This window comes from Spea bombifrons, chromosome 11, assembly GCF_027358695.1.
Source record: "Spea bombifrons isolate aSpeBom1 chromosome 11, aSpeBom1.2.pri, whole genome shotgun sequence".
Lineage (NCBI taxonomy): Eukaryota > Metazoa > Chordata > Amphibia > Anura > Pelobatidae > Spea > Spea bombifrons.
The window spans coordinates 18,272,490-18,285,735 of record NC_071097.1 but is presented as its reverse complement, the minus strand read 5'-3'; the positions used below and the strand labels follow the sequence as shown (position 1 = coordinate 18,285,735).

The 13,246-nt window shown below is 40.6% G+C and overlaps 1 protein-coding gene across 1 annotated transcript; it reads right to left on the bottom strand.

Annotated features, from left to right (window-relative positions):
- Positions 1–868: 868 nt before the first annotated feature.
- On the bottom strand, positions 869–11,428 carry SUPV3L1 (Suv3 like RNA helicase). Its single transcript, XM_053451059.1, has 15 exons — positions 11,044–11,428; positions 10,801–10,878; positions 9,544–9,651; positions 9,114–9,228; positions 8,787–8,955; positions 7,985–8,096; positions 7,162–7,239; positions 6,928–7,019; positions 5,988–6,168; positions 5,491–5,584; positions 3,397–3,616; positions 2,742–2,822; positions 2,192–2,368; positions 1,571–1,719; positions 869–1,352 (listed from the first exon to the last, which is right to left on the bottom strand). Exons 1-15 carry the CDS (start codon positions 11,300–11,302, stop codon positions 944–946), a joined length of 2,322 nt encoding a protein of 773 aa, XP_053307034.1. The 5' UTR covers positions 11,303–11,428; the 3' UTR covers positions 869–943.
- Between the last annotated feature and the right edge of the window lie 1,818 nt (positions 11,429–13,246).

The window sequence follows — 13,246 nt, the reverse complement described above, 5'->3', positions numbered from 1 at the left end:
GCAGTAGGCCATAAATCATTTGCTTCTGGAGATTTAAAAAAAAAAAACAAGTCCCCAATGATTAATCTTCGCTTTTCACAAAAAAAAAAAAAATTGAAAAGTTATACAAAGCGTACTTGAACGTTGTAGACCTCATAGCTAAAGGGTTCTGTCCGCTTATGATTTAGCTGGACTCTATTGAATTTACATAAAACTGAAAGTTCCTATGGAACCTGTAGGGAATTCTTGGGGGTATTTGCAGTTCTTACAGTTCAGTCAATATTGTTTTTGCCATGTTGTATGTGACAAGTGCAGATCACAGCGACTGTATTCTTGACAGCACTGTAACGTAGGTATAGAGTGCAGGCATAGTTATTTATATAGAACACAAATTATTGTTAGTGCTTACGCAAGAATGCAGAGGCATAAGGTAGAGAATGTAGAGTAGCACATATAGTCTAGATAAGATTTTGATTCTATCTGGCTAACTTGTGGAACAAAGTCCAAGGTAACTACTGAAAGTAATATATAGCACACAGTCCACTATAGCACAGTGTTGCTAGTTGCCGTCTAATCAATTATATATTTTTTATATTAAGTGCACTAATTAATTCAAAGCTAAGTATTGAGTACATTATGACACATTTTCCAACATAGCACAGATACAGTATAATATAGAGTTTGTAGGAGATAGAAATATAAACAACAATGTTAACAACTGATTAAATTAAAAAAAAAACGCATACCTGTCTTTTTATTTATTTTCTATTTGAAATGCTGTGTTCTAGGTGGCATATCACTTCAAAGAACTCTAATAAGTTGTAAAGTTGAGTGATGGCAGAAAAAGTAAAGCACAGAAAATCCAAGACATAATACAAAATAATAATAAAAATCACCACTACACTTTGTAGAAGTGTTTTTATTTTTTATTTTCGTTATTTAAAATGAAATATATTCAAGTCCATTATTTTTTCCCTTTAAAAGACTTTGTTTTTGTTTCACTGGTCTGGTTTCCATTTTGACGTTTTAACCATTCTTTTTCCAATTGTTCCAACATGTCTGAGGTTAGGAGTCCTTGTTCGACTAACTTAGAAGCCAGAGAGCCCTCAATTTTACGAGGAAACGGCTGAGACAGTTTGGCCTTTCTGACTTTCCTTTGTAGCTGAAACTTCCCAAGAAGAGCCATATCCGTTAGAGCTCCTTGTTTGGGATCCTGTAGCGCAGCATTATCTTTCATCGCGACAGAAGCGTTGGATTCCGATGCTCGGATAAGCTTGGTGATGTTGTATACTCCCATTCGGATAATGGAGTCCAGTTCTTTCTGTATCTGTCTCACCAGATTAGCATCAGGAAACATGTCCATAAAGCGGTAACTGAAATACAAATAAACATTTCAATCATCAAAGCTATACTGTAGGTTTCCAAGTTTAAGGCATATGTGCCTGCTACCTGTGTAAACGGCGCCAATAAAAAAAAACGACTTGCTCCAAAAAATGCACCAAAAACATCATCACTGGTTCATGATGGATTCTTCTTAGATCTCTGTATCAAATGACTGATCAAACATCAAAAATAACACTGAATGGCTCACCTTAGCCATAGATAAAGATCTAGGATATCGTGAACAGATTCCAGGTGCACTAAATCCTTGATGGTTTTGGGACACGTAACAGGCCAACTGATATGCCTACAAATCCAGTCAAATGTCAGAGGCTCATTCTTGCTGAACTGACGAGCAAACTAGAAGATAAAGAGAGGATTTTGATAAAAGAAGAGATACAATATGGACCAGTTGTTTTGACTTGATGGAATCTGATGGAAAATAGAAATTGAAACAACAGAACATCATAAGAATATAAAAGGCTTTCACAAGCTTTGTCAATGATTTGTCAACTGACATATAGTAAAGTAAAGCAAAGGCAAAAATACGCACCACAAAGACCAGGTTCAAATCAATGTCAATTCAATTCTTTTGTCTTAGACACGCATTTGACAGCAAATAATTCAGGGAAATGTAACAATTTCTGTTTCTTATGACTAAAGTAGCTTTTACGCGTTGATAAACTCAGGTTTGTCCAACACGGACGTATCATCAAAAACCAACATCACACGTTTCGCTCAACAAGTGAGGGGAAACAAAGTGAACACTCAGTCTGAAGTGCATTATGGTAGCTTATTTGAAGGGTCTGTATGTTTAATTGGTACTGCTCACCTTTAGAAGTGATGTACAGACAAACGGTTGTTTCCGGTTGATGGGTGCTGTACAGAAAACATACCGAGCTCGCAAGTTCAGTGGAATGTGCTGAATCATGTCAGCGACGAACTTGAAATCATCAACATTACACACAAAATAAAGCCCATCCACTTGAGAAAGGCTGACAAAGATGTCCTATAGAGAAAAAAAAAAAGAGAACAACAAGAGAATGAAATGCTGGATTTGATAACCAGAATGCTGCAAGCTTGTATGGGTCTTTACCGTGATGTTCTGTTGAAAAGCCAGGTAATTGTGAGGTTTCATACTGGCTTGCAGGGACATTTATTCATTCAGTGATGTTGGGGAGAGATCTCAATACTTATTCTAGCGAGACAAAGTGAAATTTCTCAAGGTCTGTCCCCAAGCTGGTATCTCACATCAGACTGATGCAAGCATGAGATGTGGTACCGGATCCGAGTGCTATCACAGAAATGGCGTGAAGGCAAAGAAACACAAGACAAAGTGGCAACACTAGGATAAACTAGTGTTCAGAGTTCTGTATACTTACTATGAGATTAGACAGAGTAGCCTCTGGCAGGTGATAAGCAAACATTTCTATCTGTTCGGCAGTAGGATGCAACCCTGCAGTCTGAAACAAAAATGGGACTAAATGGATGTCAAATGGAAACAAATGACATATTATATACATACACACTTGAAGAACTCTGTATGCCTTAATTCATTGTGGACAATAGGTAGCTTAAGTGCACAAGATGGTATACAACACAAGAAAAATATACCAATCAGAGGAAGAGCTGTCCTTAGTTTGCCATATTTTTATCCATCTATGACTGATTTTGCCTTCAGAAAGGACCCAGCGAGGTCTTCACACTAAAGGGAGTGTTTGTAGCCGAGCTAAACTGTTATCACAATGCATTATAAAGTGCAAACCTGTTCAATTCACCCATAAACTCTTTGGTGAACAGACCCCAAAGTTTGTTAAGTTGATAATAATAATGATTTGGTACACAAAGGGTTTTTAAATAGAGCTCTGATTTCCTCAAAGGTTCTAGAAAAAGGCACTAAGGTTCTAAGGCACAGGGATATGAAGTGACCGCCAGGCAGGTTAAGAAGCAGAGAGGGATAGCGAAACACAGACTGTTTCACGGATCCCTGTAAAATCACTGCCCCTTAAACGTTAACATGTTCTGTAAACCAGTTACCTCGATGTCAGGGACAGATTTCTTCATTATCTCCTTCAGCAGCGGCAGATCTTCTCGGAACATGGTGGTGACTTCTCCATCTTTAAATTGGGAGCTGAACCTGCCAGCCCGGCCTGCTATCTGTAAAGCCTGGGAAGTGGAAATAGTATCGATCTCTCGCTCCCCCTTTTCATTGAGGTTCGGTTTGACCAGGGAATTAAAGATTATTCTTTTTATGCTCCTAAAAAACATTGCCAAATAAGATACTGATATCAAGATCTTCTATAGAATAGAAAGTAAAATAAGTTCTGCCCATCTTGATGCAAACACCATGTTCACCATGTTCAGGTGTTCAGTCAATTTATTTCTCAAATGACAATTATCCGGGGAAGTCCGGCCCTTGATGATAAATATACCTTGGGTTCATTAGGAAAAGAATTAACAGTAAAAAGGGTTACAGGATAAAAGGCTTTTATTGTGAAATAAAATGGAGATCAAGGTATATGATTGTTGCAGTAGCCATATAGAGCAGAATATGTAATTTTTTATTTTGTTTTGCAAATAATACAAATAGTTACTAAGAGTGAAGGAGACTAGATGTATGCTTAATGTCTTTTGGTCATCAGTAACTGATTGTGAGCATTGGGTTTGCATCCGGTTAAACATTACCTAGCTATCCTATTCATATAAAGGCATTTTTTTTAACCTTTGTGCTTAAATGCAAGACTGAACTAACCTGTTTCAGTTTCCATTTATCCCACAGAATGACATCATGAACAATGCTCCGAGCCAATGAATTACTTCAAGTCATGTCAGGCAAAAACTACTCTTCTATCAGTGCTAATAAAAATAATTCCAGTAGTGTAGGGTCATAAAAATGGATACTGCCGTATTGCTCATAGAAAAGACAAAATCCCCACATATGCACAGAGATCTGAACAGACCCCTGCATTCACAGTCCACCCGAGCCACAGCCCGGTCTCACTGAAGGAGAGTATATAACCTGCAGGGAGATTTGTTGGTCCGAACACATATGCTGCATGGCATACAGCCAAGGGATGCGGAAGCGGGCAAATACATATGGGGGGATTCTGCAGACCCCCTACTTACATAGAGTGCATATGATGGCTTAATTTACTTTATTATATAAACCATATTTAAAAAAAGCAAACTCCAGACAATCTGACCAGACTGGAAGGCAAACACACTGTTACAATGCTTATGGTTTCCCAATTTTTATGGGATCGTCAAATGACACAGGACGGATCTCATATATATCTGAGAGTGCATCACCTTGATGATGGGATTATTCCTTCAGTTCATTAGTGAAGGAAGTGCATTAACAAAAATAAAAGGTTAGAACACATTAACGTCACAGTAGCAGCACAAAGCAGAAAATAGACTACAATTGGATTAACTATTCAAATAAGCTCGTATAGTGCTTCTGCAAAATCACAAAGGGTTATCAAACAGATAGCGATTTATAAAGACTACGAACAGTATATGGGTTAGAATGAAAAAGTGTAATAGGGATAAAAGTACAACTGGTCCTTGAATAATGTCATTTTGTTATACGGTGATACTCACACTCTGTGTCAATGTCTCTCTACCTTCTCCACTGACTGCTTCCTTGCCCATGTCTCCTTTGAGTTTGCATCTTCTTGACAGTCATCTTTCTTCTATCTTCGTCCGCTTCTCCTCGTGTCTTAATTGCTTGATCCGTGAATCAAGCCTCCAGGGGCACTTTTGTAAAAGGGTGGAGCCTCTGGGAACATCCTCTCCCCCGATTGGAGGAACAGAGGTGAGGATGTTCCTGGAAGCTCCACCCTTTTGCGGAAGTGCGCCAAGAGCCCTGATTCACAGACACATGGAGCAAGAAAGAAGATACTGGGAGAAGCGGATGAAGACAAAAGACTGAAGAACAAGAAGAAGCAAGATCAGAAGAGTAGCTGCGAGAAAGGCAGGGACATGGAAGCAGTCAACAGGCAGGGAGACTTTGGAATTTTGTTTTACTTCGAATCGCAGGTTTCACAAAGCTATAGGTGACGTTAAGTGAGGACTAGCTGTAAAATGGAGAACTGCTGCTGAAATCACATTAAATATCATTGCACTCACAAGTTAAGCCCCATTCCAATGGCATCTGTAGCAACCAAGATTTTGCAAGGATCCTCTGGATCATTGAACTTTTTTGCTTGTGCCAATTTAGTCCCTAAGGGAGAAAAATAAATAACTTGAATTTATCATTGTGCATATTACAAACTAGCAACTACTTTTATCTTGGGATATTAGCTAAACATCACAAGTTTCAAAAGAGCTGAAAACTATCTTTATGATTAAACCTGAGATGAAAATGACAAATTTTAATGAAAATTACATATTTTGCTATTTTCAGTATTGTGGGTGGGCTTACTGACATCTTTAAAAAAACAAAACTTTGCTCACCTAAATCTTTCAGCAAATACATGTTTTAAGGTGCAGACATAGGACTATTCATCTGCTCTGGCCTAACTATTCATACAAGGCATGGTCTATGGCGAAGGTATACTGGTTAAAATAAAAAGCACATAGTTCTACTAGACGTTAGCAGACATGTTTTGGAGAGCCATTATTACCTGGAGGCAGACTGCCATATATAACAGCGCATTCTAACCCTTGGGCTTCTATCCTCCGACTCACAGAGTAGATGTCATTCTTATTGAAACACACAATACAGTCCCCTGGCCTAAGGTTATCCAGGGATTCCATTGCTTGATCGAGAACTTTAAGAGGGGTCAGCCTGTCATATTTCCGTACCTAGAAAGCAAAATATAACCATAGATCTGCTGTAAACATGTGCAATCTGGCAACAAAGCCATCAATGCAAGGGTCTTAGAGTTTATTAATAAACCAGTGGCGGAACTACCGGGGTCGCGACTGAGACCGGGCCCTGGTGTTCTGCCAGTCAGGGGGGCCCAAGGGGTGCCGAGCGGTTGCTGAAAACGACCGCTCGGCAACTCTTGGGCCCCCCTGACTGACAGAAATCCAGGATGCCTCCGCTCCCGGCCGCTGCTGCCGCCGTCACCGCTGAGGCCGCCTGCCTCAGCGCTGCCCAGAGTGCAGTGTTGGGAGCGTGAGGCGTTTGTCTCGGGTGCCGGCGCTTCACGCTGAGTGCCGGCATATGACATCTTATGCCGGCGCTCACCAGTGAAGCGCCGGCACCCGAGACAAACGCCTCACGGGAGGCACAGGAGTTGACGGTAAGTGACCTACATAGGGGGGTAGGGAGTGGGTAGATCGTGAGAAGGGAGGGAGTGGGTAGATCGTGAGAAGGGGGAAGTGGGTAGATTGTGAGAAGGGGGGGTGGGTAGATCGTGAGAAGGGGGTGGGGAGGGAGAGGGTAGATCGTGAGAAGGGGGGTAGGGAGGGAGAGGGTAGATCGTGAGAAGGGGGGGTAGGGAGGGAGAGGGTAGATCGTGAGAAAGGGATAGATGGGTTGGGGGTGGGGGGGGCCCTTAACAGATTCTCGCACCGGGGCCCTGAGGTTTCTAGTTACGCCCCTGTAATAAACCATACCTCAACTTCCTCTCCGGTGGTAAACATCAGCTCGGTTACCAGGTTAATCGCAGCAGCTTCTCCACATATATGGATTTCCTCGGCACAAAGACCTAAAAAAAAAAATCCAATACATGACAGAATTAGGCAGAATCAGCTAAGAGGAAAATATCACTGGCAAAAACGAAATGAAATGTAGATGACTTTGGGTCAGTCTATATTTACACTATAGTAAATACATTTAAAACACGTTACCTAAAAGTGCTCTTGTCCAGGCCCAACCTCTAGAAAGATCTCTGATCATTTGGATTTCATCGATCACAGCCACCTCATCTAAAGAAAAATAAGAGAGAAAAAAATACAGCTAATCGCACCACCCAAACTATAATTACTAAATGCACCGCAATAAGGATTGACATGTCACTGGCTTCTGTATTAGATACAACCGAGTAAAAGCAATTTCAAATTAAGATTGGTATTTCAGTTAACGCAATACCATTACATACGTTATGGTGGGTAAATGTGATGGAAAACCCTTCCACTTTAAATTAAGGGGGTAGTCGAATTATTAAACACTCATCTACAGACACCTTGGTGCTGCCACAACCACAAGGGATTCTGGGTTGGCGCATGTAAACAAGGTCAACAAGTTAACGCAATGAAAGAGTGTGGAACGCACAGCGATTTACATTAGTAATAGCAAGGTCTAGGACCATGGGCTTTGCATCTTGTCTTCATTGAGTGGTTTGTACAGCACAATTGGGAAAGAAAAAAGATGCACCCAGTCTAACAGAATCAGAGAATTTCTAGTGTGCTACGTTATTATCATATTGTTTTCTATAGCGCCATCAGATTCCGCAGTGCTGTACAATTGGACATACATATAATAATGCATATAAACCAAAGCATGTAAAGAGGGCAGCAATAAGACACAGGGAAGACTGGCACACTGAACTCAAATTTGCTATATAAAAAAATTGTCACTGACCATAAAATGCACTAAAGGTCATAAACCAACACTGGTGCCATCATCAGCGATTGTTCATCTGAAAAGTGACTGTTCATTAAAAATACGTACAAGGCGTAGTCATGCTACACATCTCTATGGTGCATGCTGCATGTGCTGCTGGTTTGCCTTCCACATCTACGTACACCTGCTCTTCTCCAGTTATTAAATCACAAGGCACTCCCTGAAAATGCATAAACATGAGGGTCCAAGAGCAAGAAAGCAAGGTAGCAAAAGATCAGACAGAAAGGCGTTGAGTGAAATCTGTATAAAAGCAACAAACTAACAAGGTGTGTAAATCTGTATAAAATCATTTAATATACTGTAGTAAGTGGAGGTGCAAGAGGAATTATCTATGTACGTTTTACAGGTGAAACCAAGAGGTTATAAGTGGGAATAGACATAAATACAATATTAGAAGCAAAAATGTCTTCTTCCATATGTGGTACATGCGGTAGGATGGGAGTACGTAACTGTAAATCAGAGAATTACTATAACCTATAATTTGTTTAACATGAGCTGTGCATTAGGAAGTCCGGATATGGAAAAGAAGCACTGATGGTTTCTAGATTTTTATTGCCCATGCTCAAGTTTTGGGGAGTACTGTAGAGTTCACTACGGTCTCATCCTTACAAATGTTCCATTAGTTTCCAAAACGTAACTTTCCTGGAGAAATTCATCTAGACAGAAAGGTGTACGGAAAAGTAACAAAGATGGTGGAAAAGACGCCACTGCTTACCCAACATCCACAAAATTAAAGCCGGAGTGCAAATCTATTTTGAATTTGTCCGAGAGGGACACTTGGAAAGTACAGGATGAGATTATATATATACACATATAATCGCATTTATCATACAACTGAAAACATACTAACCGAATCGTTAGTCCTCTGGAAGATCTCATGAGCTAGCAGTTTCAACGGGCCACAATATACTCCAGACTTTGCAGACAAGTATCTCTGAATAGCGTGGTGAGTCTTACCACTATTTGTAGGTCCGGAATGGAAAATAATTTTGCGCTGAATGGCTCTGGCTTCAGGATACCTATAAAAAATGCAAAATAAAGAAGTGTCTTTACTAAATAATAATTTTAAATCAAGGCACTATGCAGCTTCCACTGACGGCATTGTGCAGCACAAGCATTGAAACAGAAACAAAAACATATAACCATATAACTCCGTGCCCGTTACTGCAATGCTTACCAATTAGGGGGTAACCTTAAATCACTGATTTTGCGAAGATCATCCATACAATCCAACATTGGGAAAATCTGTTTTGCATGTCTCATAAAAAATGGGAAGAGATCATCAACATGACCTACAAAAGTGAAATAAATGACAATTGAATTAGATGCACTTTCAATGTTTTACGTAAGCAAAATATTCTGAATACATCACGTCTCGTCAATGCTAAGCAATCTGGAAAGCTCCTCTATGCAGTATATCCCTAATATGGGTAATTTAGAAAATTTAAATATAGTTTTCCCATCTCTCAAAAAGTTCCCTATAACTTTTACCTTTCTGAATAATATTGGGAACAAATGAAAGTATGGTTTCAAGAAAACTCAAGGCAAAATATTGCATGAAATTAGTGGTCTGTGTATAATTTGATTGTTAGAATACTTCCACTTACCAACCCCAACACAAATGTCATTCAGAACGATGTGCAGATCCACTTGTAATGGGTCAGTCTCCAAGACATACTTTCGGAAGCTTATAAAAGCTTGGTGAAAGAGGCGAGCTGTGATGACAATAGAACCGGACAAATAGTCATTTGCTGACAAAAAACCTCCCAAATCGTGTTATTCTATAGAGCATATGGATAAAGGGAATTAAGGCTCTCTGTCTTACTAAGTATTGAACAGTGAGAGTCAGAGCGTGGTTTTTGGACACAGTCAGCTCCTGTAATGTCACAGGGAGTCTACAAACCTTGCTTTCAACTCCTTCATGCCCGAAGGTTTTCATAATGAAGGATCAAAATATTGTCATTTTTACTATATGTTTGGTAAACCACGATTCCCCTTTTCCATATTTGATGAACCGGCACAAATTACATATAATTTTGTTCAGGAAAGTGGTGTTTAAAAACATAGGCATACATAAAACATAATATCTATTAGTGATAATAGATTAAAAAAATAACCTATACAAAAATAGAGAAACAAATCACGAATTTGCTTACATTTTCTTCCATACTGTAGATGGCACAGCTGAACAATCACCCAATTTATCTTACTTCCTTCATGTTTATATTACATATATATATATATATATATATATATATATATATATATATATATATACACACACACACGCATTTATATATTTTTCTCCTCCTCCTGATCTGTTTGTGGTGATCAGCAAGCAGGGCTCCATAGCACTGCATTGCCCTATTGCAATAATCCCGATCAGCCAGCAGATGGGAGAACCAGTCAGCAGGAATTCTGTCAAAAAGGGAGATTCCCGGCTTTTGAAAAAAAGCCCGATGCCCAGTGTAGCGGCAGGAAGACGTATTATTCACTAAACTAGGTTACAACAGTCAACCACAGAGAGATAACCATATGTACCTTACGGAAAACATCTACTGAGGGCTGCATTGAAAATCACAAAAGCATTGCATATACATTTCCACAGATCAATGAGATATCTAGTCCTCCTGTAACTCAATCTACTTAAGATAGCAAACAATACAGGACACAGAGCATCCTGCCGACATGATTAAATTAGCAACATGTGTATATGGGACTTCATCTGACATCTACATGGTAAAATCTCAACGGACAGGATACATTAGGAACGCAGCAATGAGAAAAGTATGCTTATTAAACTAAAGAGATATGCATTACTTAAACATGCACATTAATACATAAAGCTCAACATTACTGCTTACCATCCAGTCCATTCTCTGATCCTAATCTCTGTATCTCTTTTCTTTTGTAAAACTTATTCAAAACCTTCAGCACCTCACCTATGAGAAAAATAATACTGTATTAGTGCATGATTATGACAGGAAACCATATCATCGCAAACACTGGCTGTATAATTTAATGACTGCTACAGTCATTGAAACCTAGGGCTTATGCATTGGAAAACGTACAGAATGATTTGATATGTTCGATGTTATGGAAATTACCCTTATTTAGAGGCTGTGTAAGTTCTGCCCCAATGTCAGTGTCCCCAGTTTCTGTAGGTTTGAGCTGCACTGGGAAAAACAGCGAGGTATCTGGTGATTTTCCACCTCCACCAGTCAAAGCTCTGCGCCCAGCATCTAGTCTTGTCCATCTTGGTACCGAACATAATGTTGGAACCCTGCGATCGCCCGAACGCTGTAAGCTGCGAGCTACTGGCTGTAGGCAGCACCTAGCAAACTGCGGAATGCGTTTCAGATACATGATAGATGCGCTCCGACCACCAAACGCTCTGCTAATAACTTCCGAGCAGTCATAACAAATGTCCCATTGCAATCACCACTACAGCTGCATGTCCCCGGCAAGAGCATGGAACAGCGGCGCATTCTGATTGCGTCAGCGAGAAGGACCCCAGACTTAGGTTGCCGCGTCTTTGCCTGCGTGACTTTGGCAGGTCGTACCATAAGCCTCATGTGTGACATTCAAGGAAGTGCTGCAAACAGTTGCCATATTTTGCCCACTTAAACACACGAAAATATCCTAATTGAGGGACTGTTACGTTTTTACAATACAACAATATATTGTTTTAATGTTATGTTACCCATATATTTACCCCATATATTACTATTGAAATGTTTCAGTGCAAATCCAAAGAAAATGGTTACTAGACGTGTGAACTTTCTATATAATTATTGGTGGTTATCATATAAAATCTTTAATAAGTTGTAGGCGTGTATTTCTTTTTATGTGCCCGAATTAATGAGTTGTTCCTAATATTTAAAAAAATGTATAGTTTTATTTATTTAAATGCATACCAAGTTAACGTTGGACTCTAGCCGCTATCATTGTGCATGTCTGAGTGACACCAAGGCCACCATCAAGTTATAAACACTATGTATATAGTGCTAGTCACTGTGTGTGAGTGTGTATATGTATGTGAATATATATAAATATAATACACACATTGATTCTAACATTACAATACAGTACGCATACTTTCTTGATTTCTGTATTTACTCAATGTATGCAGTGTTTATTGTTTGTGTGTTGTTCTCCCTCATGTCCTACCCTGTCTGTGTGCCACATGCCCTGCCCACGACTTTAATCCCTCGTAGCCCGGACACCACCAACCCACGGGTGGTTGGATACAGACAAGGGGTGGTTCGGACAGGGAGCCTCCTGTAGATTCCCGGTCGCTGGCACTGCCAGGAGAACGCAGAGAGACGCACTTTGAACTGTTGTAGCTCGGGGTCCCTTCAGCCGATCGCGTCACTTTTTGGACAGGATACACTCAGGACCCCAAGCTATCCCGTGACCGCCGCTGCTCCTTTGGGATCACCCCGAGAATGATGTTAAAGTTATACAGACATTGCGGGGCTCGGTGGTCTAAGTGTGGTGCCGGACTGTCTGGGCAGGGCGGGAAGATGTTGACATGATTTATAGTATTTTTCTGACCTAACCTGTATATAAGCCTGTGTGTTTCCCCAATAAAGTGTGTGTTCTTTCCCTGGACATTAGTCTCTTCTAACACGTCAGGGACTCGCTATATCACCCATTGTCGTGTCAGGACAATCACTGCGCTGCATTTGGCTACACCTCGGCGAGCTGCGGTGCTGTGACACTGAGGACGCCGGACCAGTTCCTGAGCCCTTCCCTGCTAGTGTCGTCTAGTAGGAAAGTGGTTAACTATTGGCATCCCAGAAGGAAGCAACCGAGAACCGACGGGTGCACCCAGCCGGCGTGCAGTCAGCCCGTCACAGGCGCCCACTTCAGTGTAGCCCAGAGGCTAAGTGGGAAGGTGCTCTCAGGGACGCTGGGCCCAGTATATCCACCCCAATGCAGCCCTGCCTGACATCACAATACCGCTTCAACTTCAGGTCTTCTTCCAACCACCCACAAGCTGCATTTGTTGTGATATACCATATAAAAGACACTTTCACTTTAACAGTACTTCCATGACCCTGAGTTGAAAAATTTTGAAAATGGTCCTGACCTCACTGCCTTACAACAATTTAAACAGGCACTAACTTCGGCCCTTATTCTGGCTGCTCCTAACCCCTCCAAACATATTTCTGTTCACATGGATGTCTCCATCTTCAGGTTGAAGCAGTTCACCAGGTGAGTGACAGAGGCCATGAGCACCCAGTAGCCCATATAAGCCAAAGGGCCATATTTATATGGACTCGCTTTCAATGTGTTCACGGGCCC